Source organism: Theropithecus gelada, chromosome 2 (genome assembly GCF_003255815.1).
Source record: "Theropithecus gelada isolate Dixy chromosome 2, Tgel_1.0, whole genome shotgun sequence".
In the NCBI taxonomy this organism is placed as follows: domain Eukaryota; kingdom Metazoa; phylum Chordata; class Mammalia; order Primates; family Cercopithecidae; genus Theropithecus; species Theropithecus gelada.
The window spans coordinates 133,480,208-133,505,894 of NC_037669.1; the positions used below are offsets into that span (position 1 = coordinate 133,480,208).

General features: G+C 36.4%; 1 protein-coding gene across 3 annotated transcripts in view; it reads right to left on the reverse strand.

Annotated features, from left to right (window-relative positions):
- The window catches only part of MLF1 (myeloid leukemia factor 1), a 36,335-nt gene that overhangs the window by 2,912 nt on the left and 7,736 nt on the right, over nucleotides 1-25,687 (reverse strand). Inside the window, exons 2-7 of one of the 3 annotated variants that reach the window (XM_025375516.1) lie at nucleotides 21,623-21,898; nucleotides 9,850-9,994; nucleotides 9,003-9,047; nucleotides 5,438-5,521; nucleotides 4,136-4,264; nucleotides 2,173-2,332 (exon numbers count right to left, since the gene is read on the reverse strand). In XM_025375516.1, coding sequence (XP_025231301.1) covers nucleotides 2,173-2,332; nucleotides 4,136-4,264; nucleotides 5,438-5,521; nucleotides 9,003-9,047; nucleotides 9,850-9,994; nucleotides 21,623-21,714 — 655 coding nt within the window. In that variant the 5' untranslated portion in view covers nucleotides 21,715-21,898. The remainder of the gene's footprint in view (nucleotides 1-2,172; nucleotides 2,333-4,135; nucleotides 4,265-5,437; nucleotides 5,522-9,002; nucleotides 9,048-9,849; nucleotides 9,995-21,622; nucleotides 21,899-25,687) is intronic. The other 2 variants (XM_025375517.1, XM_025375518.1) reach the window with 2 other exon arrangements.

The window sequence follows — 25,687 nt, forward strand, 5'->3', positions numbered from 1 at the left end:
TTCCTGTATACTGTATACTTCTGTGACTAGCACTTCTATTCACCTAACCATCTTTCTATGTAACTTGACCTCACAAGTTTCTGTTGTCAATTTCCTAAGACAGGTTATTCAGCTAGAATGTCAATTCATGTTGTTATGAAGTAAGTAATCTAACTTCCATAGTAGCAACAATAGAGAATGATAGTACTTCTTCTTTAAGACTGCTTTAAAATATTACGTTCCTTCACTAAATTTTTCATTAAAATGTTGATTATTGTGAAATACTCAGTATATATATAAATGTGATAAAATTACAGAGGTTACAATTAAACACAGGTCACAATATCATGGCTTCTATCTTATTGCATAAGAATAATTTTATCAAACCCCGGCTGGGCGTGATGGCTCACGCCTGTAATCCCAGCACTTTGGGAGGCCGAGGCGTGCAGATCACAAGAGGAGATTGAGACCATCCTGGCTAACATGGCGAAACCTCGTCTCTACCAAAAATACAAAAAATTAGCCGGGCATGGTGGCGGCTGCCTGTAGTCCCAGCTACTCGGGAGGCTGAGGCAGGAGAATGGCATGAACCCGGGAGGCAGAGCTTGTAGTGGGCTGAGATCGCACCACTGCACCACTACACTCCAGCCTGGACAACAGAGCGAGACTCCATCTCAAAAAAAAAAAAAAAAACCAAAAAGGAATAATTTTATCAAATCCCAATGTTAACAGAATTTCTTCTTCCCCTCAACCCAAAACGGAGTCTTGCTCTGCTGCCCAGGCAGGAGTGCAATGGCGTGATCTTGGCTCACTGCAACCTCTGCCTCCCAGGTTCAAGAGATTCTCCTGCCTCAGCCTTCCCAGTAGCTGAGATTACAGGTGTGGGCCACCATGCCCGGCTGAGTTTTGCATTTTTATTTTTACTTTTATTTATTTTTTTTGAGATAGAGTCTCACTCTGTCACCCAGACTGGAGTGTAATGACTCGATCTCGGCTCACTGCAACCTCCACCTCCTGGTTCAAGCGATTCTCCTGTCTCAACCCATGAGTAGCTGGGATTACAGGCACGTGAGCCACCACGCCCGGCTAATTTTTGTATTTTTAGTAGAGACGGGGTTTCACCATGCTGGTCAGGCTGGTCTTGAACTCCTAACCTCGTGATCTGCCCGCCTTGGCTTCCCAAAGTGCCGGGACTACAGGCGTGAGCCACCATGCCTGGCCAGAATTTCTTTTTTAATACAACAATGTAAAATTTGAACACTTTATTATGGAAAAACATTATTTAAACTAGTTTCTGAAACTAGGAGATGAATCCAACTAAATTTTAATATAATTTCATTATTGAATTAATACAATTAATTAAATATAAAAGCTTAATACTGATTTAAAAATTAATAAAAATAAATTTAATGATTAAATTTGTTAATAAATTATAATATTATTAAAAACTACAGGGAGAAAGGACACTAGAAGGACATAAATGCACTGAAGAATAAATATAAAACCTAGAAAAAGAAGATTTACTTGGGAGAGAGAGATATACATGTAATTCAACATACAACAGAAATTAAAATCTTATCTATACAAAAGCCTAAGTACTGAACAGTACAGAATGATTTAAGTAAAAATTATGGCTTATTTACTATAAAAATTTTAGGTAACCACTTAAAATGTTTTTGAAAAATGCATCATAAGTGACTTTACAATTATAATGGTAAATTAAAATAAGCACAATATAAACTATATAAAAGTAAAATAATAATTTGAGGAAAAGCATGTTTATATATATAAAATGATTAGGAAGAAATACATTAAAACATTACTAGTATTTCGATTTTGGATTATGGATGATTTTTGTCTTTACACTTTTCAAATGTACTTTCTTGATAATCAGAAAAAATATTTAAAGAAGCATTTTGCCTACTGATAATATTACTAAATAACAATTCAAAAGATTCCACTTTCCAAGGATAAAATAAAAATAAGTAATATCCCATATTGCCAAAAATCACTACAAAAAAGAGCTCTCCTGTGAAAGGATGAAACCACAATCCTATTTCTTTGACAAGGTATTCTCTACACATATTATTCAAAAACTACCTCTTATAACATGTTTCTACAAAAAATACTAGTCAACTTTAACTGTTATTTTAACTTTATGAGAAAGAATATTATTTTTTTGTGATAACTTACTTTCATTCATATTGATGAACTCCTGGTTGACCTCTTCATCTCCAGTCTTCCTGTTCTTTGACTTTTTAATGACATGAGCTCGGTCATGGATATGATGACCAATAGCCATTTTTTCTAGTCCACTGTCAGAATCTCTCATTGCTTTCCTGGTTTCCTTTATCTGTAAAAATAAAGAAATTTTGTTATTATTTAAATATATATAGAATGTATATAACTCTAAAATTCTCAGGGCCAGCTTACCTACTGAGGTATGGCCATAGATCTACTGCTCTAAAAATAATGTGTACTCAGTTCCACTATTAACTTGTGGTAAAACTGTGGTGATAAGTCTCTGATATTTCCTGAACTCCTTAAAATGAAAATGTCTAGAACAAACAGAACCCATACAATTTAACCTGTTTCCAAATTATAATCAAATATTAAAACAAAAGTAGCAATTATAGTTTAATGCCTTCAAGACTGTTTTAGACAATGTAATAGAAGGAAGTTTATCGTAGCATTCCTACAAGTAAGGGCAACTAATTATTTTTCATGTTGATTGGCTTGAATCTCATCATTCCCGCCTATCAACTCTATGGAAGTGTTACTAGAATATTTATGATAGCTACTAACATGATTTACTGGGGGACATCTACAATTATATTGTTTACATTTAAGATTGTCAGTTTTAGAAAGTTAAAATTAAAATGTCTGAGATTAATTAGCAGAACTATGGCAAGAGCATCATTAAAAGGTTCATCTTCATATGTAAGAACTAAAAAATGTACTACTTCACACTCATTAGATGGGTAAACCTAAATTTTTACTGTAAGTACTAACAAGGAAGTAGTCAAATGGAAACTCACAAGCCACAGTTTGTGGAAGCCAACAATTTCAATCACTGGGATAGCAGCTTGGAAATGCTAGGTAAAGAGGAAAGTACACATACCCTACAACTCAGCAATACCACTCCTAGACTCTTTGTATAAGGAGCCGTGTATAAAGATGAATTAGTGAAAGATTAGACTCACCTACATATCTATCGACAGAAAATGATTTAAAAATAATGGTACATTCATATTTTGGATACTACGTAGAAGTTAAAGAAAACAGGGCCACATGTATCAACTAGAATAAATCTCAGAAGCGTATTAATCATAATATATTCGTATTTTGGATACTATATACAAGTTAAAGAAACCAGGGCCACATGTATCAAGTTGAATAAATCTCAGAAGCATATTACTCAGCAAAGACAAGTTGCAGAGGACACATGCAATATGATACCCTTTATGTAATGTTGGGAAATCTGGAAAATAATCCATTTTTTTAAGATAGAAAGATAAGTAATAAAATTGTAAAAACATGCATGAAAATGATAAACTCCAGATACAGGAAAATGGTAATCTCTGAGAAGGGGAGAAAGGGGAAACAGACCTCAGAGGAATGTATTAGAAGCTTTAACTGCCTCTGTACATTTTTGCTTAAAAAGAAAACAAAGCAAGAGATAATTTGAGGCAAATAGAGAAAAATGTTATGATATGACTAAACTGGGTGGCACGAATATGGGCACTTATTATGTTATTCTCTATATCCTCTCTGTACATTTCAAATATTTCATGAGTTAAAAAATTAATTCACTTCAAATGTAAACTTAAAAATAGACATTATTTCACGAAACAAAGGCTTTTCGTGTTTTTGTTTACCTTGTCAACATGTAAAGGTAATAAACATCCATAGATATTTACATGAAAAAAGGCACCCTCACGGGGGTGGGGGCACGAAAAATCGCCACAAACTGAGTAAATACAGTTGAGTTTTAATGGTTTCCACAGTGAGGACTACCTTACACCCGACCCCCACACCGCCCTCCTGTCCCCCCGCCATCATGTACCAGATTAAATTTTAATAGTTATAATTTGATCTAGACAGTCTATCATCCCCTAACTTTATAAAGCTCTAGGAATGCTTATAGAAAACTTACTCCTCCTGGAGCTCTACGGGTTTGAGTTGAGGCCTGAAAAACCTTTGGTGGTTCATCTCCTATTTTGGAGTAAGTCATAACTGAGGAAGAACAAAATGAATGTCCATTTGGATCCAGTGAAAGTTGACCCTAAAGGTAAACAAATTGTAAATTCGGTCGAGTCAAATATAAATAATTATTGCCAGAGAGTTCAAATAAGTAACACTAGCTGTAAGTTCTACTAAGGATACTAAACTACCAATATGGTATAGTCAAAGGGAACACCCAGGTTCTCAAGTGAGAAGTGACTTGAAAAATTACCTCCACCCAAAAAAAAGGCACCCCTAGAGGGTCCTGATGGTCGTCCATTTTAGGTACCATCATCCCACTCTCATTACAAAGACTAGTAAGTGACTAATTCAGAGATCCTTAAGTCTTTGGGTGCTTGTGGCTTAGATTTCAATGAAGATGCTATGCCCCCAAACCTGTGATACTTCTATAGTCAGTGGTTGACCCTTGTGCGTAATCTTGCCAACGTCAAGCCAATCAGTTAGTTATATATCAAGTTTCATACCTCCTCCTGTAGGTACCAGATTGCTACATTACTAAAACCAATAATGCCCTAGATTATTTGGGCATTCTGAAATGATCCATAGAATTCAAACTGGATGACTAGAATGATATGGGTCTTCTTCAGATCAAATCAAGTGACTGGTTTTGATGTTAATATAGAGAGTACTGTTATAGTACTAGTTTATAAGTATTTGGACTATTAGGGATCTATACCTAAACATCATTCCTAAAATTTCTGTTTTCAGAGTTGTTTATAAAACCCTAAAACTCTTTAGATGTTACAAATCCTTTTAAGTAGACAGGTTATTAATAAAATTACGCAAATTCAAATAAAATGTTCATTTACAATAGTGACTTTCAATAGAATCAATGTTTTTGAGGTTAATTTTTTTCCAATTTTTAAAAAAATTTTGAAAGTTAACATTATTTTTCAAACTTGGAGGTTATGAACTCAATTTATTATTTTTCAAACTTGGAGGTTATGAACTCAATTTAGTGTGTTGTAACCAGGATTTTTAAAACATGAAATAGACTAGAAAATAACTGTATATACTGTAAATAGTATAGTCATTTTTTCATGAAACTTGTGCTTCAAATATATTTATAAAGTATACAAATATTGCTTACTGGGTTAATCATGTAAGATATCTTTTTTAACCACTATGGTTAAAAAAGTGTTTGAAAGCCACTATGAAATAGAATATACCAAAGTATACACAATGTTCTCAATGCTTTGTTTTCAGTACTTACAAAGTTTCTTTCTAATTTCTGCATATAGTTTCTCATATTTGACACCATTTGGTCCACTGTCTGAAAAGGGCTGACATCTGTATGCTACAGAATATCAGAAAGTATGTTATTAACTATAAGTAACAACACAAAAGATGCAAATACATCTTCCAAAACAGCTAAAACATTTTTTTCCAATTCATTTAGTGAAATCTCATGCAGTAATCAACCAGACAAAGATAACTTAAAGAGGATATAATAACAGTGATTAGTTAAGGAGAAAATTGAAGCATACACAAAATCCCAAAAAGACAGCATACAAATAATTAGGGAATTGTAACATTATAAACATATACACACGTGTATATATACACATATATGTGCATGCATAAATACACATACACATACACATCTAATCACTCATTACTCACTTTTTCAAAACACAATTTGGTGTATGTTAAATACTAAGTGATATATTCTTTAGCATATGATCGTTTTCATAATTCTCCTTTTTATCTCTCAATACTCCACCATACAAATAAATAAAACTTGGGTATAAGATGCCAGTGTCACCTCCAGCAGTACCACATGGCTGATAGAAGTTGCCCCTCAAGTAAGTAGCCAGCCTTCCTCTCATCATAGTAGGATCCAGGTGACAGAAGTCAATTCACTTTACTAATAGGCCTTCAATTTGCTGCCTACTGAAGGGTCAGTAGGCTATACCCTTGAAGCACGAGGTATGTGTCTTCAGAAAAACAGTTAAGAATTCCTGTAAACAGTAGTTTCTCAACCAAGATTGATTTTGATTCTCAGGGGACATTTGGCAATAACTATACTCATTTTTGGCTGTCACAGATGAGGAGAGCCTATAACTAGCATCTAGTGGGTGGAGGTCAGGAATGCTGCTTAACAATCTACAACGGATAGGACAGTCTCCCAGAACAAAGAATTACCCAGCCCAAAATGACAATAGTGCTGAAGTTGAGAAACTTTGCTCTAGGAAAATCTACCACTGATTTTAGGTCTTAAAATCTACCATTGATTTTAGGTTTTATCATTGGAAGACTCACCAGAAAATAAAAGTCAAGCACACATTCCAATGTATTACCCAGTAAATCACCTGTTATAAAACAGAATGAGTTGCTTGGTTTAATGAACTTCTCTGTTCAAGCAAGCGGAGCTCTGAATCCTCTAAGTTCTGTTTGTGTCTCTGCCTTTTATTGCTATTGGATTTTTACAGATATTAATAATGTAAAATAGGTGGGAAAACCAAATTCCTCCTTAGAACTTGCACTTAATATAGTAGGGAACAACAAAGGCACATTTAGGAAACACTAATATATATTTGGGTACAAAAAGGACCGAAGTAGAATTAATTCTGCATTTCAGAGAGGCAAACGCAATCCAGGAAATATTCTGAATATTTGCTTTAACACTAGATTGAGAATCCATTCTTATTATCATGAGATATGGAAGGGTTAACCCAAAGAAGGAAAAAAAGAGAGAGGAAAAGATTAGGCATTTGGGTATTTCTGTCCTCTTCTCAATTCACATTCAAATCAACCATCAAAAGATGTATCTGCACTTGCTCTGGGGTGACCCAACACACTGGAGTGACAAAAAGTTGGGGTACAAAATGGAGTCGAGACTTCAGTGGGCCCTTAAGGCCTTCAAAAATTTTGTACACGTTCTCCTCTTTCTGCCTTAAATGTTTCTTCCTGACTTTTAGCCTAGTTAGTTCCTTCTCATGATTCAAGTATCACCACCTGAGAAAGGCCACTGCTGGTCACCTGTCTAATCCCTCCTTCACTTTCCCCCATCTCTATATCATTACCCTGTTTCATCTCCTTCAGGGTACTGTGACTATCTGAAATTATTTTGTTGTTTACTACTGTCTGTCTTCCCACTTTATATAAGTAATCTCTCTGAGGGCAGGGCAATTTTGTCTATTTTATTCACTACAATATCCCCAATACATATATAATAATTCCTGGCACTTAAGAGGGTTTAATAAATATTTGTGGAATGAATGAATGAACAAATTATCTCTAGCTCAGCTCAAATCCATATATCCAACAGTTTACCAGATAAATCTACCTGGAAAACCCACAGATGGCTCAAATGCCAAACACCCAAAACTAAAATGATCGTTTTGACCACCCCACTCCTACATTTGTACTGAATCAATGCCTTATCTCAGTGGCATTCCCATCTACCTTATTCTTCATGCCAGAAAAATGGGTGTGATACTCCCCTTCTCCCTCTCTACTGCTCCTTCAACCCTATCAATCACCAAATTCTATCAATTTACCCTTTTAACTGTCTCAAATGAAGTAATTCATTTTTATCACCACAGACATTACCTAGTAGAAGTAAGCCATCACTAATACTTTACCAAGAATGCTTCAACAGCCTTCTGGCTTCCCTGCCTCCACTACGGTCTCTTCTAATCTTTCAAGAATCTGAACTCTATTACCCCTTTGACATAAGTCATCACTGCTTCCTCTGCTCTTAAGATACTGTTTACTCTACTTACTATGGCCCAAAGAAGTCTCTGGATACCTCTTCTTCCTCATCAATATCTACTGTTCAACTCATACTCTAGGGTTAAGTGACACTAAACATGTTTTAGCTCCCTAGCCTCCAGGTCTTTGCAAATGCTGTTTCCTCTCTGTTGAACAGTATTCCTTTCCCCTCCCTCCTTTTCAGGCTAACTTTTACTAATCCTTAAAGTTCAGGAAGTCTGCTTGGACTGACCCACCCTACCTCAAAAGGTGCTTTTTTCCATCTGTGCTCCCATAGCATGCTGAACTTCCTGATCATTTTATTCATAACTCTGTGTTATAACTGCTTTTTTTGTCATTTGTCTTACTAAGTACACTGGTCAGGAGGGACGAATGTTATACCTTTATGTCAAACTTCAAGGAAACAAATGATTCAATTGTAGCACAAAATAATAATTAAAAAAAAAAATTCGTTTCATGAGACTGTAGATACAAATGTTCCAAATTCATGTTATTTTCTGCTACTCCCCAGAATGCTTTTAGTGTGTTGGAAGCTAGCATCACAGACACAGCACAAAAACCCTAAGAAACAGGTGATAGAAATGCTGGTTGCACAGCAGCCATTCTTAAGTACAGACAAGAAAAAGCTGCACGGGCAAGGTGGCAACACAATCCTAGAGAAAGCAGTCAATCTGTGTTTTTCCAAATGTTGTGCTTATCTATCTACAGTTTAGTACTTTTTTTAAAACCTTTTGGAAAGTAATCATAAGCATGTGGAAGTCCTCAACTTTCAAACACAACTATGAGGATCCCTTTTGTAAATCAAGCAAATATTCATCCAATAAAATCTACTTCTTATTTTTGAAGATGAATTTTATATATGTTGAAATGACTTACTTCAGGAAACATGTGCTTAAACTTTTTAAGGTAAGTTTGATACTTGAAACACAGGTTTTCAGTACAAATATTAAAAAGCCATTATGAAAGTGAGGCTGCAGGCCAATTTAGTCCGCTTGAGTTAATGAAAAATAAGTATTTGTCAGAAAATATTGCTAAAATGATTTGTGTCTTAGGATACGAACCATACCACCAAAACTGCCAAAAGGTACAAGAGAACAACTCATTGCCTGGAAAAATAATATCCAATTCATTTTGATTATGACATTTACTATACAGAAGTTTCTCAATTTACCAATTAAATGTTTACTGAGTTTCAAATATCTACATTTCAATTGCTGAGATTCATCTTTATAGAAACCCCTGAAGGCTTGTTAGCTTAGAACTATTATTCCTGAGGCTGAAAAAGCAACAGAAAAAAAAAAGGGAAAAAAGAATATGGTTATGATATATAAATATCCTGTTTTTTAAAAAATTTTAGTTGAGTATGTTTGTAACCTCTAGCTTTGCTCTAAGGCAAGACATATGAAAATATATTTCAGTTGTAAGGCTTTCGAGGAACAATTAAAGGTTAATCTAAGCTTTGAAGGTCCAGAGGTAAGATTATAGAAGATTAGTGTTTCCTGGTCCAATAAAGACAATCCTTTGTAGCTTTTGATACGATTTTCAAGTATTAAAACAATGAGTATGGGAGAGAAAGGATATTTCCTTGCCTGTTCTCATTTCAGATATTGGAGGAAATTATAAGGTGAGAAACATATACATAAATATAAAAAATAATGGTTTAAGTTTTGCTTCTAATATATAACCCTATGGACCTAAAAGTTTTGGTTAGCACAGTGGAATTCTATATAGCTGACAAGTCACTGTTCAAGAATTCACCTTTCCAAAGTTCCCCCCTTTAATATAATAGTGATTTCTACAACAAGAATATTAGTCATATCCTATCATTATACATATATACTTCTGTAATAATTTTCTTCAAATTCCTACAGGGTCTTCTCACTAACTGTCTTAAAAAAAAGAACTTACAGTCAAAGAATCTTCATCATTATGTCCTCTATGATTACGAGCTCTCCCTCTACCATCAGGGATACTGAGCAAGTCTCTTCCAAAGGGTTCAGATAAACTTCTCATCATCTGTGGCATATTTTCTCGGTGTGCAAGAATGGACTCACTGTTGAAAATATACATAATCATGAAAGATTCAGTGTTGGAATTTAAATAGTAAGTAGGCAGTTAAATACTACAAAGAATTATTTTGGGCTAACATGTTTGTTACATACAAGAAGAGTAGAAGAGAATTCTATTTTATACAAAAATAGAATTATCTCATAAAGATCCACTATTAGATGGTTCCCTACTTACAATGGTTCAAGTTAAGGTTTTTTGACTTTACTGTGGTATGAAAGCACTACACATTCAGTAGAAACAGTACTTCAAGGATCCATACAGCCATGCTGGTTTTCACTTTCAGTATAGTACTCAATAAATTACATGAGATATTCAACACTTTATAATAAAGTAGGCTTTATGTTAGATGATGTTGCCCAACTGTAAACTAATGTATACGTTCTGATGATACTCGGTAGGTTAAGTGTATTAAATGCATTTTGATGTATAATATTTTCAATTTGCGATGGGTTCATTGGAATGTAATCTTCTCATAAGTTGAGAAACATCTGTAGTTATAAATAAAATTAATGAAAACCTGTTTTTATCCAATATAATTCATTTAAAGCATAATAAAAACTACACCTTTATCCCATACTGCATAAAAATAAATATCAACACTCTATAATCTGATATTTACCCTTTTGTCACAAGTCTCATTCAAGAACCCTTTTTTTTTTTTTTTTACTTTATCACAATGGTTTTCCAACTTTGTTCCAGTTGGACAGTTACTGACCCACTCATCAATTCCTTATTCCTTATTCTAGAACTTAAGGTACACCATGATTGAAGCTCACTTTACCAAGGCAATCTTATGCTTTCCTGCAGTCCAATGGAATCCCCTCTCCAATAGTCTGGCCTCCTTTTAGATTCTCCACTTCAGTTACATTCTTCTTAGGTCACCCTTTCCCCTTCTAATTTCAATCCTCTGATGTCATCATAAAGCAGCTAGAAAGTTTTTTAAAAAATTTTCTTGGCCAGGCATGGTGCCTCATGCTTGTAATCTCAGCACTTTGGGAGGCTGAGGCAAGTGGACTGCTTGAGGTCAGGAGTTCAAGACCAGCCTGGCCAACATGGTAAAACCCCGTCTCTACTAAAAACACAAAAATTAGCTGGGCGTGGTAGCATACACCCATAATCCCAGCTACTCGGGAGGCTGAGGCAGGAGAATCGCTCGAACCTGGGAGGCAAAAGTTGCAGTGAGCCAAGATCACACCACTGCACTCCAGCCTGGGTGACAGAGCCAGACTCTGTCTCAAAAAAAAAAAAAAAAAAAAAAAAAAAAAAGGAATTTTCCTTGTAGCCCCAGCTCAGACGAAGCTTAAAAATTCTGTCTTCTGCTCGTAAGTCCAAGTAGAAAGAGCTTTTCCTCTGAATTTCATAGTATTTATATACATAAACCTATTCCAAAAGACCTCAGATTTACTCATACATTACCTTGGAGGTTAAAAAAAGTATAATTGTTCCAAGTGTGAGTTTAAGATTAGCAAACTGCTTAACTGGATTTGTGCTTGTGTGTATAGACAGATGTTTTCATTCGGCCTTGTTTCATTACATTCAATGAAATTTACCAATTTTAGTTGTACAGTTTGATGAATTTTAAAAAGTGCAGTCATAACCTCCACCATAATTAAGATGTAGAACACTTCCATCATTCCAAAAAGTTCCCTCGTCTCTTTGCAGATAATTACCTGCTCTGAGCCCCAGTTACCACGAATAGGCTTTCTGTCATTATAGTTTGGTCTTTTCCAGAATTCATAAAATGGAATCACATAGCATGTCATCTTTTGTGTCTAGCTTCTTTCCCTTAGCATAATGCTTCTGTAATTCATCCATGTTGTTCCCTATTTCAGTTCATTCAGTTTTATTGCTAAGTTCATACATATATCAATATCATAATCACAAAACTGTCTTTAGTTTTTGGCTACTATGAATAAAGCTACTATGAATATTTATGTACTAGTCTTTGCGTATATTTAATTTGTCTTAAGTAAACACCTAAGAGCAAGGACTGCTGGCCTGTATTAGAAGAGTATGTAAATTTTATAAAAACTGTGAACTGAGAGTTACAGTTGTACTGCATTCTTGCTGAAATGTGGGATAGTCAGATGTTTACCTGTAGCCATTTGAGTCGTAGTGTCATAACATCTCATTGTGGTTTTATTTTGTATTATTTGTCATTCATATATGTTCTTTGATAGAACTGTCTTTTCAAATACTTTCCCCATTTTTAAAAATCAGGTTATAAGACTTCTTTATATATTCTGGACACAGACTTTTATCAGATACAGGTTTTAAATTTTTCCCAGTCTTGGACTTGCCTTTTTCATTCTCTTAACATGAATGTATTCAGCCAAACAACCATGAATCTTTGTTAGGCCTTCAGTTTTTACCACATTTTGCTAACGTGATTAAGGATTTTGAGACGGGAAGATTATCCTGGATTATCCCAATGGACCCAAGGTAATCACAAGGATCCTTATGAGAAGGAGATAGTAGTGTCATAATCAGAAGATGTTACACTGCTGGCTTTTAAAATGGAGGAAGAGGCCAAAAGCCAAGGAACACAGCAGTCTCTAGACGCTAGAAAACACAAGGAAACAGATTCACCACTAGAAACTCCAGAAGGAATGTAGCCCTGCCAACACCTTGATTTTAGCCCAGGGAAACCCATTTTGGACTTCTGATCTTCACCATAAGACAATTTGTTGTTTTAAGTCTCTAAAGATGTGGTAATTTGTTATAGCAGCAATAGGAAACTAATGCAAGTTCTTAAATTTTAATTTTAAAATATACAAAAGTCTCACTCCTCTTTTAGAGTATAAGTTCTTCTAGACTAGGAACTGTATCTTCATTCATATTACCAACCTCTGTGCTTGACACACAGTATACATTATAAATGTTTATGGAGGGCTAGGTGCGGTGACTCACGCCTATAATCTCAGCACTTTGGGAGGCCGAGATGGACGGATCACGAGGTCAAGAGTTTGAGACCAGCCTGGCCAACATGGTGAAACCCCGCCTCTACTAAAAGTACAAAAATTAGCTAGGTGTGGTGGCAGGTGCCTGTAATCCTAGCTACTTGGGAGGCTGAGGCAGGAAAATCACTTGAATCCAGGAGGCAGAGGTTGTGATGAGCCAAGATCGCACCACTGCACTCCAGCCTGGGCAATAGGGTGAGACTCCATCTCAAAAAACAAAAAACATTAAAAATAAATAAATAAATAATGTTTATGGAATTTGAACCATCCTATATATCAGATGGTCCCCCCTACCATTTCTTGGCAAAATTACTAACTATTCTTAATTAAAGGCTCACCTTGGCGCTTTCTACAGAGAAAAATCTCCACTGCAACCAATAGCTGCAGTCTTGAAGTTCTTCCTTAGTGGCTTTTGATTTCAGGGGAGGGGAAACTCCTATTTAAACTATACTTGGTTTTCTCTGGCCCAAGTATTTTAGTACATGGGACTTACATGTCCTGACAATAGTTCCAAGGGCTTCTTGTGCTTCAGTTTCAGCTGCTGCAGAGTAAGACCACCTGTATGTCTGAGAAACTACACCTTCAAATGAGGTTTATGCCATAGAAGCTTATGTCTTAATTGAGGCCATCCTGAATGTGGTCTCAAAATTTTGCAAATATCTATAAATATCTGTTTCTTATGATGCAGAAACAGATGTATAAACTTTTTGTAGATTTGTAGTTCATTTTCCTGTCTTTAGATGAAACCATCAAAACTGATGACTTAGAATGAGGGCAGTTTTAAATGTGTTATCCTTGTATTAGTTATCTATTGCTGTTGTAACTTAGCTTAAAATAACATTTGTTATGTCACAATTTCTATTGATTAGGAATCAGGAGCAGTTTAAGTGGGTAGTTCTGACTCAGGGCCTCTCTGTAGGCTGCAATGAAGTTATCAGTTGAGGCTTTAGTCATCTCAAGTCTTGATTGGTGGAGAATCTACTTCCAAGTTCCTTCACATGGCTGTTGGCTAGTCTCAAAAATGTGCTTCTAAGCTCATTCAGGTGGGCCTCTCCACAGTGCTGCTTTACATTATAGTAACTGCTTTCTCCAGCGTAAGCCACCATGTGTGAGAGAACACCTAAGACAGAAGTCATGCGCTTTATTTATTTATTTATTTATTTATTTATTTAGAGACAGAGTCTTGCTCTGTCACCCAGGCCGGAGTGCAGTGGCGCGATCTCAGCTCACTGCAAGCTCTGCCTCCCAGATTCACGCCATTCTCCTGACTCAGCGTCCCCAGCAGCTGGGACTACAGGCACACGCCGCCACGCCTGGCTAGTTTTTTTGTATTTTTAGTAGAGACGGGGTTTCACTGTGTTAGCCAGGATGGTCTCGATCTTCTGACCTCGTGATCTGCCCGCCTCGACCTCCCAAAGTGTTGGGATTACAGGCATGAGCCACCGTGCCTGGCCAAGCCATGCTCTTTTAAAAATGTAATTTTGGGAGTGACATCTTATCTCTTCTTTTGTATTCTGTTTATTAGAAACAAATTAGTAAGTCCTAGCCCATGTTCAAGGGGAGATTACACAAAGGCATGAATACCAGGGAGTGAGGATCACTGGAAGCTATCTTAGTAGCTGTTTACCACACATAAATTTGTGGGTTCATTAGCTTACCAGACACACATATAATCAAGTTTATAATATTCTTAATTAAAATTAAGTTCAACAATATCAGTATATTTTGCAACATGCCATAAACAAATACTGATATCAGATGATATTAAGATAACAAACTTTCAGACAGGAAATTCAGAAGGTACATTAGAATAATCAACATAATTTATTCTTTTTTAAAATTTGTAAAGAAATAAGTGAATGAGCTACAAGGAAGTAAAAGACACATACAGATGACTATTTGAAGATTTTTCAGTGCTAAAGGGAAAAAGATAATAGCTTGCGTATCAGGAAAGTTTTGGGAAGAGGGAGGGAATGTATATGAGAAGCCTTTCTTCGCTAGATTAAAACAGTTCTCCTTGGCATAGATGTCATAAATTCTGATTATTTATTTAATTTTGTAATCTTTCAATAGTCTCAGAAAGAAACTCAAACATTTCCTTGAATTACAACAGGAAATAATAGTTACAAATCAGCCCATTAGTATAGAGAGAATGCTGCCACTGGGGTGGATACTTCTTCAGGTGCTGATGCTTTCAATTTATCTTTTTTTGACTTGTCCTAATTCAAGCTTGTATTCTTCACGCTATCACTCTTAATCATCATTCACAGACATACCATTCAACATAATAGTGCCAGGTTAATAAAAAGCTGTATTTTAACAGCACTTCCAACTTCTGAAACTATGTAGACTGGGCAGTAAGAGCTGGATGGTTTTTCTAGAAATTGCTTTAAATACTGTTATTTTTAAGGAACATATCTGTGGTAAGCAGAATGGTTCCCCTAAAGATGTCTATGTCCTAATCCCCAGAACCTGTGAATGTTACATTACATGGTAAGGGGGAATTAACATTACAGATGTAATTAAGATTGTTGTTCTGGTAACTTTGATTAGCCGTGATTATCCAAGAGGGCTCCTTTAATTAAAGATCCTTTAAATCTGGAAGAAAGAGGCATGAGTCAGAATGACGTGATGATGCCTTTTTCCTTCCCTTCACCTGTGCATTAAAACTGCAAGGATTCCCTTGACCTTCCAACTACTGAAACCCAAAGGTCATTCCTCTTCCTCCTTGAATTTCAGCAGCATGTATCTCTAACTTTGATGTATCTCTAACTTTGAACTCTGACTGATAAACTTCTTAATCGTTCCTTTTCCTTCTTGCCCTTTACAGAGCTTCTGAGTGTTACAGATAGGTGTCTGGTGTCTCAAAATGTTGACACTCTCATCTTGGGGTAGCCAGTGAGGACTGAGCCCTGGAGCTGGTTACTTAAGCTCCCATCAGTGTCTGTCCCTTCTTGAACCCCAAGTACATGGGCAAACATCTTTTTAAAATGAATGACATTAAAATGTTGAAAGTACTGCCCCCTAAAGACATGCTTTCTCCAGTTTTAATCCGTTATCTCTTCTCTTCTCTTCCCTGTCCTCTAAGGACTACTTCAACTTGAACATGCTTAAAAAATCACTAGAGGTACTTATTAAAATTACAGATTTCTGAGACATACACCTGGAATTTTGATTCAGTATACACTAAGCATGGCCCATTAATCTCCATTTTAGCAAGCATTCAATCTATTCAACAATATTGTCAGGAATCTGCATTCAATTTCTTCTTGTTTTAATGCAAACTGTCTCCTTTATTTAACAAATACTTAATGAACACATATGTAAAAGGCACAGTTCCAGGTAGTGGGGATAGAGCCCTGAACTTTGGAGGTCTAAAGCTAATTTTCAATGTCCTATTGGCCAAGAAGTTGACATACTTTCCAAAGTACTCAGAATATAAATTACAAATAATGATAAAGCTATGATTAAATATTTGCCTTTTTACATTCTAGTAACTCGAAACCTTATTATATTTCCACATTTTTTCCTTAGTCAGCTTTTCCTTTTCATGTCTCTATTTCTATTAAAGGCACAACCATTATACTCCAAGTCATCCAGGTTCAAAACTTCAGGTATGAGCTATTTGGGGTTTTTAATCTGTCCTGTGCTAGCTCCAAGGAATGGAAAAATGGTGAAAAAACAATTCCATTGAAAGAATAGGGGAAGAGATAGCGCTCTAGAGTTCAGTCTCTTTCCATCAAGAAAAGTTGAGGATGGTTTACTTCTGAATTACCACTGCTTCTTGTATCTTATTATTTCCTTCCTGGATTCTAACATCTAGTAATTTGTACACAAATTAGTATCTTACGTCTAAATTCATTTCATACTCAAACTTAAACAATGGCTTGCTTGGGTATATAAATCTCCATTATTTTCTCTCAGTATTTTGATAATATTGCTCCATCATCCTCCTACATCTAGTGTAGCTAAACAGAAGTCTGATGACAATCTGGTTCTCATTCTTTCTAAGACATCTACTCTCTGGATGCTTTATGGTTATTTTGTTTACATATATTTCAATGTATCAAAATTGCATTTTCATGCGCCAAGTGTAGATTAAAAAAAATTATCCCAACAACCACCAAATTGCCCTTTTTTCTTTCTCTCTCTTTTTTTTTTTTTTTTTTTTTGAGACGAAGTTTCACTCTTGCTGCTCAGGCTGGAGTACAATGGCACAATCTTGGCTCACTGCAAACTCCGCCTCCCAGGTTTAAGCAATTCTCCTGCCTCAGCCTCCCTAGTAGCTGGGATTACAGGCATCTGCCACCATGCCATACAAATTTTTTTTGTATTTTTAGTAGAGATGGGTTTTACTATGTTGGCCTGGCTGGTCTCTAACTCTTGACCTCAGGCAATCCACCCACCTCAGCATCCCAAAGTGTTGGGATTACAGGCATGAGCCACCACGCCTGGCTTAAATTGCTCTTTTCAATCTGAGTTCCAAAACAGTTCAGTCTTTCATTAATTCTAGAAATTGTTCTTAAATTACTTCCTTGGGTATTTACTATTACCTTGTTTCTATGTGTTTGCCTTCCTTGTCAAACTTTTCTTACAGCATATTTTTCTCATCCTCTGTGATTCTGTGTTGAATGTTGGAAGAAATACCTTGGCTCAATTTCCAAGCTTATTAATTTACTTGTTGCTTGTGAACATTCTGCTTAACTCATTTTCTAAACAAATTTAATTTTCTGTATCTCTGGTTCTTCGTTAAATGGCTGCACTACCCTCTGACATCTCTAAAGATAATATCGTCTCCCAACTCTGAAGATATGTCTTAGTTAATTTTTGTGTTGTTATAGAGGAATACCTGAGGCTGTGTAATTTACAAAGAAAAGAGGTTTATTTGGGTCATGGTTCTGAAGACTGAGAAGAAGCATGGAGCCAGCATCATCTTCTGATGAGAGCTTCAGGATGCTTCCACTTATGGAGGAAGGTGAAGGGGAGCCAGTATGTGCAGAGATCACATGGTAAGAGTGGAAGCAAGAGAGGGTTGGAGAGGTAAAAGGCTCTTTTTAACAACCAGCTCTCTGGGGAAGCAATAAAGTGAGAACTCACTTATTACCTCACCCTAGCCCCCAGGGAAGGTATTAATCTATTAATGAAGGATCCACCCTCCCATGTCCCAAACACCTCTCATTTGCTCCCACTACCAACATTAGGGATCAGATTCCAACATGACATTTTGAGGGTCAAACATCTGAGCTACAGCAAGATCTTTTCTTTTTTCTTTTTTTCTTTTTTTTGAGGCAGAGTCTTGCTCTGTCGCCCAGGATGGAGAGCAGTGGCATGATCTCGACTCACTGCAACCTTAAACACCCAGGCTCAAGTGATCCTCCCACCTCAGCCTCCTGAGTAGCTGAAACTACAGATGTACATGACTGTGCCTGGCTAATTTTTGTATTTTTTGTAGAGATGGGTACCACTATGTTGCTTAGGCTGGTCTTGAACTCCTGGGCTCAAGAAATTCATCCATCTTGGCCTCCCAAAGAGCTGGGATTACAGGTGTGAGCCACCACACCTGGCAAGATATTTCATATATATTCACATATTTAACATTTTCAAGGTTGTTCTTTCCTTCTTTAATGTCCAAATTGCTATCTAATTTCCCTTCATGGAAGAACAACTTTAACATTTCTTGTTCTGTAGATATGATTGCAATAAATTCTCTGTTTTCTTTTACCTGAAAATATTTTATTTCATTCATAATTCTTAAAGGAAATTTTCACAAGATAAACCCAGGTTGACAGTTTTTTTTTGTTGTTTGTTTTTCTTTCTGCAGATGTTATTGCTTTATCTACTGGCCTCTTGCTTGGTGATAAGTCAAAGGTAATTCAAATGTTTTCGTCTTGTATCCAATGTATCATATTATCTGACTGTTTTCAAGATTGTTCTTTTTATCATTTGCTTTCAGAGGTTTGACTATGATGAACTTAAGCATGGTTTTCTTCATATTTATTCAGCTTAGGTTTACTCACACCTTCTTAATTCTTCAGAGTTTTATCTTTTACCATACTGGGTAATTTCCATTATTATTTTTCAACTAATTTTATGCCATTTCTCTCCCTCTTCTCCAATTACACCAAACATTAGACATTTCAATATTTTCATATAGATTTCTAAAGGGTTTCCCCCAATTTTTTTCTGGTTTTCAGATTAACTTTCATTTATCTGTCTTCAATTTTAATGACTCACCTGTCATCTCCATTTTGCTGTTAAGCCTATCCAGTGAATTTTCTCTTTCAAATATTGTATTATTCTAGACCAAGCTTGTCTAATCTGTGGCCTGTGGGTCACATGCAGCCCAGGACAGCTTTGAATACGGCCCAAGCCAAATTCATAAACTTTTTAAAAACTTTATGAGATTTTGTTTTTCAGCTCATTAGCTATCATTAGTATTAAGTGTATTTTCTGTGTGGCCCAAGACAGTTCTTCCAATGTGGTCCAGAGAAGCCAAAAGACTGGACATTTCTGTTAGACTTTCTATGGGTGGGGGGGTATATACCTAAAAAAGTATACATAAACACACACACACACACACACACACTCTTTCTCTTTCTCTATGGAGATTCAATATCCTTTCATTCCTTGCAAGCATATTTTCCTTTACTTCACTGGGCAAAATTATAACAACTGCTTTAAAATTCTTGTCTTTTAATTCTAACATATGGGTCTTTTTAGGTGTCTTATTTTTTAATCTGGAGAATGGGTGACATTTTCCTGTTAAGTAATTTTGGGTTGTACCCATACATTGTGGATATTATGTTGTATAGGGTCTGGATTTTGATATATTCCTCCAGAGTGGTTTTTTTTTTTTTTTTTTTTTGAGACGGAGTCTTGCTCTGTCACCCGGGCTGGAGTGCAATGGCCGGATCTCAGCTCTCTGCAACCTCTGCCTCCCGAGTTTATGCCATTCTCCTGCCTCAGCCTCCTAAGTGACTGGGACTACAGGCGCCCGCCACCACGCCCGGCTAATTTTTTGTATTTTTTAGTAGAGACAGGGTTTCACCGTGTTACCCAGGTTGGTCTCGATCTCCTGACCTCGTGATCCGCCCGTCTCAGCCTCCCGAAGTGCTGGGATTACAGGCTTGAGCCACCGCGCCCGGCCCAGAGTGTTGTTTTTTTTAAAGTAGGTAATTAATCTGGTTGTCCTTAAAGGTCAAATTCTGTCTCTCGTGTGGTAGCTCAAATCTCCATTTAGTTCATTTATCCTTATTAGCTGAACTGCTCTGAGTCTGTCTTATGCATATGTGGTTAAGCCTTAGACAGAAATTTGTACAGAATTTATTCACAGTATTTGGTGCTTACTCTTCTCTGGCTTTCTCCTTTTGGGGACTCCTCTCCCTCCCTTTCCAGTGACTGTGGTTATACTGAACTCTGTCTTTGGTGTTAGGTCAAAAAGACTTTAAAGGTCTTCAAACAGTTCTAGTCACTCTACATGTAAGAGACGGGGCCTGCCTTTAGGCTAGACTTGTAACTTTCCTTTTGTTCAACTGTTGAGACCTCTCCAGCAAGTATCTGCTTTTTGGTCATTCTCTAGTGTCTTCTCCAGTAAGTTGTTTTTGTATTTCATCCTGGGCTTATAAAGTTAACTGCAAGACAGCTGGTCCAGTTGGAGCTCTGTTGGTCACAGTAGAAATGAAAAGTCTCCTCAAGATTTTAATTACACTGTTTTCTATAATCTTCTTTGTTTCATTAACTTTGATTCCTTAAGTGTTGGTTCTTCTGTTTGGTTAGCATAGCTTCTGTCTTTCATGGTGTCAGTTTTTATAAAATGTCTGAAATAATATATTTAGAATAAAATAAATTAATGAATGTTAGGAAATGAATAAAAGTAAAGCTACTTCCATAGATATGAACTGGGGGGAGTAGCTGTATGTGTACTTGGTCCTACAGTTTGGTTCAGTATCTGAGACTTCCATTTTCCATCTCTGTCTCTCAGACCTTGCATTGCCCTTTTTTTTTTTTTAAGTAGCTTTCCTGCTTTTACATGCTTCCCAAACTCTTATATTATAAGGGCGAATAGACTTACATCTTTTTTCTATCAAATTAGCTTCTCTAGCTAATTTTCTTGTTTTTCCCTTTGTTTCTTTCCCTTTATTTTTTTTTAAACATTTATTGTCTCACAGTTCTGGCGGCTGGAAGTCTGAGATCAAAGTGTCAGCAGAGTTGGTTTCTCTTGAGGCCTCTTCTCTCCTTGACCTGCAGATGGTGACCATCTCCATGTGTCCTCACATTATCCTTTCTGTTGATTCCTTCATTTCTCAGATTCCCTGCAGCAAAATAGCACCTGGGGGCAATAATCTATCATCCAAAAGGGAAGTGAGGGGAAGAGTGGAGTGACTGCAAATTAGTTCCTCCCCTGTCACATACAGTCATTTTCAACTACTGCTTTAAACTAGCAACACAAAGGAGAAAAGAACATTTTGCTGCTGGAAATTACTGAGCAGACTTAAGGCCGGAAGGGAGATACAGTTGGGGGAAAGGGAAGAAGACTATAAGACGTAGATTGGCATTCCATCCATTAAATGTGTGTGTGCCTATTATTATTTGAACAAACTGTTCTCTATTAGATCCATTAGGAATAAGAAAAATAAACGTGTTCATTTTACCTTAACTTATTCTCTGATGCTCTTGCTTTCTTTATGTACATCAGAGTTTCTGACTCGTATGATTTTCCTTCTCTCTGAAGAACTTTTAACATTTCTTGCAAGGTAGGTCTACTGTCAACAAATTCACCAAATTTTTGTTTGTCTGAGAAAGTCTATTTCTTCTTGACTTTTAAAGGATAATTTTGCAGGGTACAGAATTCTAGGTTAGTGAGTTTTTTTTTTCCCCTCTCAACACTTTATATATTTCATGCCATTCTCCTCTTGCTTGCATGGTTTCTGAAGAGAAGTCAGACATAATTATTTTCTTTGCTCTTCTACAGGTTTTTCCACGCCCCCCGCCCCAGCTTCTTTCAAGATTTCTTCTTTAATTTTGATTTTCTACAGTTTAAATATGACATGCCTAGGCTTAGTTGTTTTTTTGTTTGTTTTGCATTTATTCTGCTTGGTGTTTTCTAAACTTCTGAGATCTGTGGTTTGGTGTATGATATTAATTTGGCGCTAATTCTTAGTCTTCATTTCTTCAGATATTGCTCCTGTTCCTTTGTACTCTGGTACTCCCATTACACCTGTTACACCTTTCGTAGTTGCCTTACAGTTCTTGGATACTGTGGGGTTTTTTTTCAGTCTTTTTTTCTCTCTGATTTTCAGTTTTGGAAGTTTCTACTGTCATATGCCCAAGCTCAGAGATTCTCTCCTAAGCTGTTCATAGTCCACTGATAAGCCCATAAAAGGAATCCTTCATTTCTTTTACCCTTTTTTTTTTGGACACAGAGTTTCCCTCTGTTGCCCAGGCTGGAGTGCAATGGCACCATCTCGGCTCACTGCAACCTCTGCCTCCTGGGTTCAAGCGATTCTCCCGCTTCAGCCTCCCGAGTAGCTGGGATTACAGGCATGCGCCACCACACCTGGCTAATTTTTGTATTTTTAGTAGAGACAGGATTTTGCCATGTTGATCAGGCTGGTCTTGAACTCCTGACCTCAGGTGATCCATCTGCCTTGGCCTCCCAAAGTGTTGGGATTACAGCCGAGAGTCACCACACACTGCACTTCTGTTACAATGTTTTTAGTCTCTAGCATTTTATTTTATTTTTACAATTTCCATTTCTCTGCTTATATCTGTTCTGGCATGTTGTCTGCTTTTCCCATTAAAGCCCTTAGCATATTAATCATAGTTTAAAAACATTCCTGGTCTGATAATTCCAATATTCCTTGCTAGAAATATGGTTTGGATACTTGTTCAGTTTCTTCAAACTGTTTTTTTTTTGCCTTTTAGTATGCCTCGTAATTTTTTGTTGGAAGTAGTACATAGTTACTGGGTAAAGGGAACTGCAGTAAATAGACCTTTAGTAATGTAGTGATAAGGTGCTGGGGGAGGCAAAGTGTTCTGTAGGCATAAGATTAACTCACAGTCTTTTGCTTAGCCTGACCTTGGGTGGTAAACCTCAGCAGTATGCCTTAGTCCTCCTCCAGTGTGATCAGATGGCTGGAGGAGCTGGAGTTGGGTATTTCCCTTCCCTCAGGAAGACTGGGCTTTGGTAAAAAAGTTTCTCTTGACTGCAGGCCTTGCCAAGAAAAACAGAACGCTCTGGCATATTTAATGGTTACTTTCCATCCCCCTCTGTTCTGCTGGAAGCATGAGAAGATATTCTCCAATATTCACTGTGAGAACGTGGTAGAGCTCCTGCAGGTAAAACCCACAAAATTATGAGGGACCATGGAGTTTTTAACTCTGACACTTGTCCACTCTGAGTCTCCAGTAATTTGTCAACTACAGGTCAGGTTTTCCTACTACCCTCTGGTTCCTGAGGAGGTTTCTGCATCAGTTAAGTTGTGATTCTCTGGATCTGCCTATCTTCAATTATGGGGGCAGAGATTTGCCCAGTGACTTCATTTCTCTGCTAGATATAAGAAAAGTTGTTGTTTTCTCAGGTTGTTCAGTTTTTAATTTGTTACTAGCATGAAGTGGTATCCTTAAGCTTCTTACATTGAATATTATTATTATTATTTTGAGACAGAGTTTCATTCTGTCAGCTGGAGTGCAGTGGCATGTTCATGGCTCACTGCAGCCTTGACCTCCCAAGCTCAATCGATCCTCCCACTTCAGCCTCCTTAGCTGGGACTACAGGCATGCACAGCCATTCCTGGAAATTTTTTTTTTTTTTTTTTTTTTTTTTGTAGAGACAGGATTTTGACATGTTGCTCACGTTGGTCTTAAACTCCTGGGCTCAAGCAATCTGCCCATTTCAGCCTCCCAAAGTGCTGGGATTACAGATGTGAGCAACTGTGCCCAGCCACATACCAGACTCTTGTAGGATTTTTAATATGAATTTTTGTCTTGAGGGGCAAAGGAAATTTAAGACTATCATTCCTAGATTTCCTACTTGTTAAAAGTTTGAGAATCACTATTCTAGCAGAATTATATGCAATGAGCACTATGAAGAAGTTGTGACAATTTAAAAATTAATTTTGATTTATAATCTCAGTGTGTACAGATCAATAGTACACACTGAGCAGCTCATGTTTTAACACACTAGAAGGCAGAAAGGGAGTTGTTATGTGTTTTCCAAAATCAAATCATGAAGAACAAAAGTTACTTTAAAATTAAGAATTCAAAATTTGGTGTATGTATCACTTTACTTTTTTTTTCCACCTCACAAAATCTTTTCTTTTTCCTTTTTTTTTTTTTTTTAAAGTTCCAGGGTACATATGCAGGATGTGCAGGTTTGTTACATAGGTGAACATGTGCCACGGTGGTTTGCTACACCTATCAACCCATCATCTAGGTATTAAGTCCAGCATGCATTAGCCATTTTTCCTAATGCTCTCCCTCCCTCTTCCCCACTCTACTTTCTATTTGAAGGTACAGAGTTTCAAGTAGTTCTAAGATGCATAAATGAGTTACCTATGCAACATTTTCTAACTCCTACCTCAAAAAAACAGATTTTCTAAAGTATTTGTTACACCTTTACAGTATGTTTGAAATATTTCATAATAAATATAACTGCATGAGGTTAAAGGATTTCATACGATCTGATGTTTTAAAATAGGCATTTCAAAAGGAGGAGCTCCAAACTCACTGGACATTTACAGCTTAGAGTATGGTTAAAGTATGCAGACTAAAACGCTTGTTTCCATTAATATACACTTACTTAAGAAAACCAGTCAACTTTTTCTTTAGATATGTGGATGTGATTTGACTACAATGAAGAAAAGTATTTCAAGAAATACTAAATTTGTTCTTTGAATAAGGAAGTGCTAAACAGCTATTACTTTTCTACAGAAACAAAATTTAGTAAATCAATTTTTCTCATTGCATTATAATTGGGCTAAAAATTAATCAACTAAATATGGCTCATTTAAAATTTGCCCAGGTTTTTCTTTCTTTCTTATAGAGGTAGGGGAATATTTAAATGTTTACTTGAATATGCATATGTTCAGCAAATGCTAAAAATTTTATTTGAGTGACATGAACAAATGACTGCCTGTTGGAAGATGCATTAAACAAAAGTGAGCCTATAGTTTGGTGTTTGCACCTGTCTGAACCATTCAGGAATAAATCTGGCTGAGACTTCTAGTGAGTTTAATTCATGTCTACCCAGAACAGCAGATGCTTGGAGATATGGCTTTAATGTTTCTTTTGTCCAAGTTTGAATTCACTTTGATCAAAGCTAAAAAAACCTCTATGGTAGCACAGAGTTGTTTTAACATTTTTAAAATTAACCTAGGCTTTTCTTCTCAAATGAAAAATTTTAGCCCATTCATAATGTTCTCTTTTGAAAATAAACATTTCATTCTTCTAGGAAAATAAATTGGAAATAGGTTTTAAAAAGCCCATACTATACAAGCTAGTCATTTCATGTACACGAAAGAGTCTAAGGTAATAATTTGAAAATGTTGTTAAATATTTATGTGAGAAATATGCTTTGTATGTTCATAGGATGCAATATTTTGCAGACTCTAAAGTCACGCTTTAGTGAATATCTGAAGACTAGGAAAACGTTCATGGTATATGTTGCAGAAAAGCACTGAATAATTAACCATAAAGTGTGGTCCTAATTTTGGAAA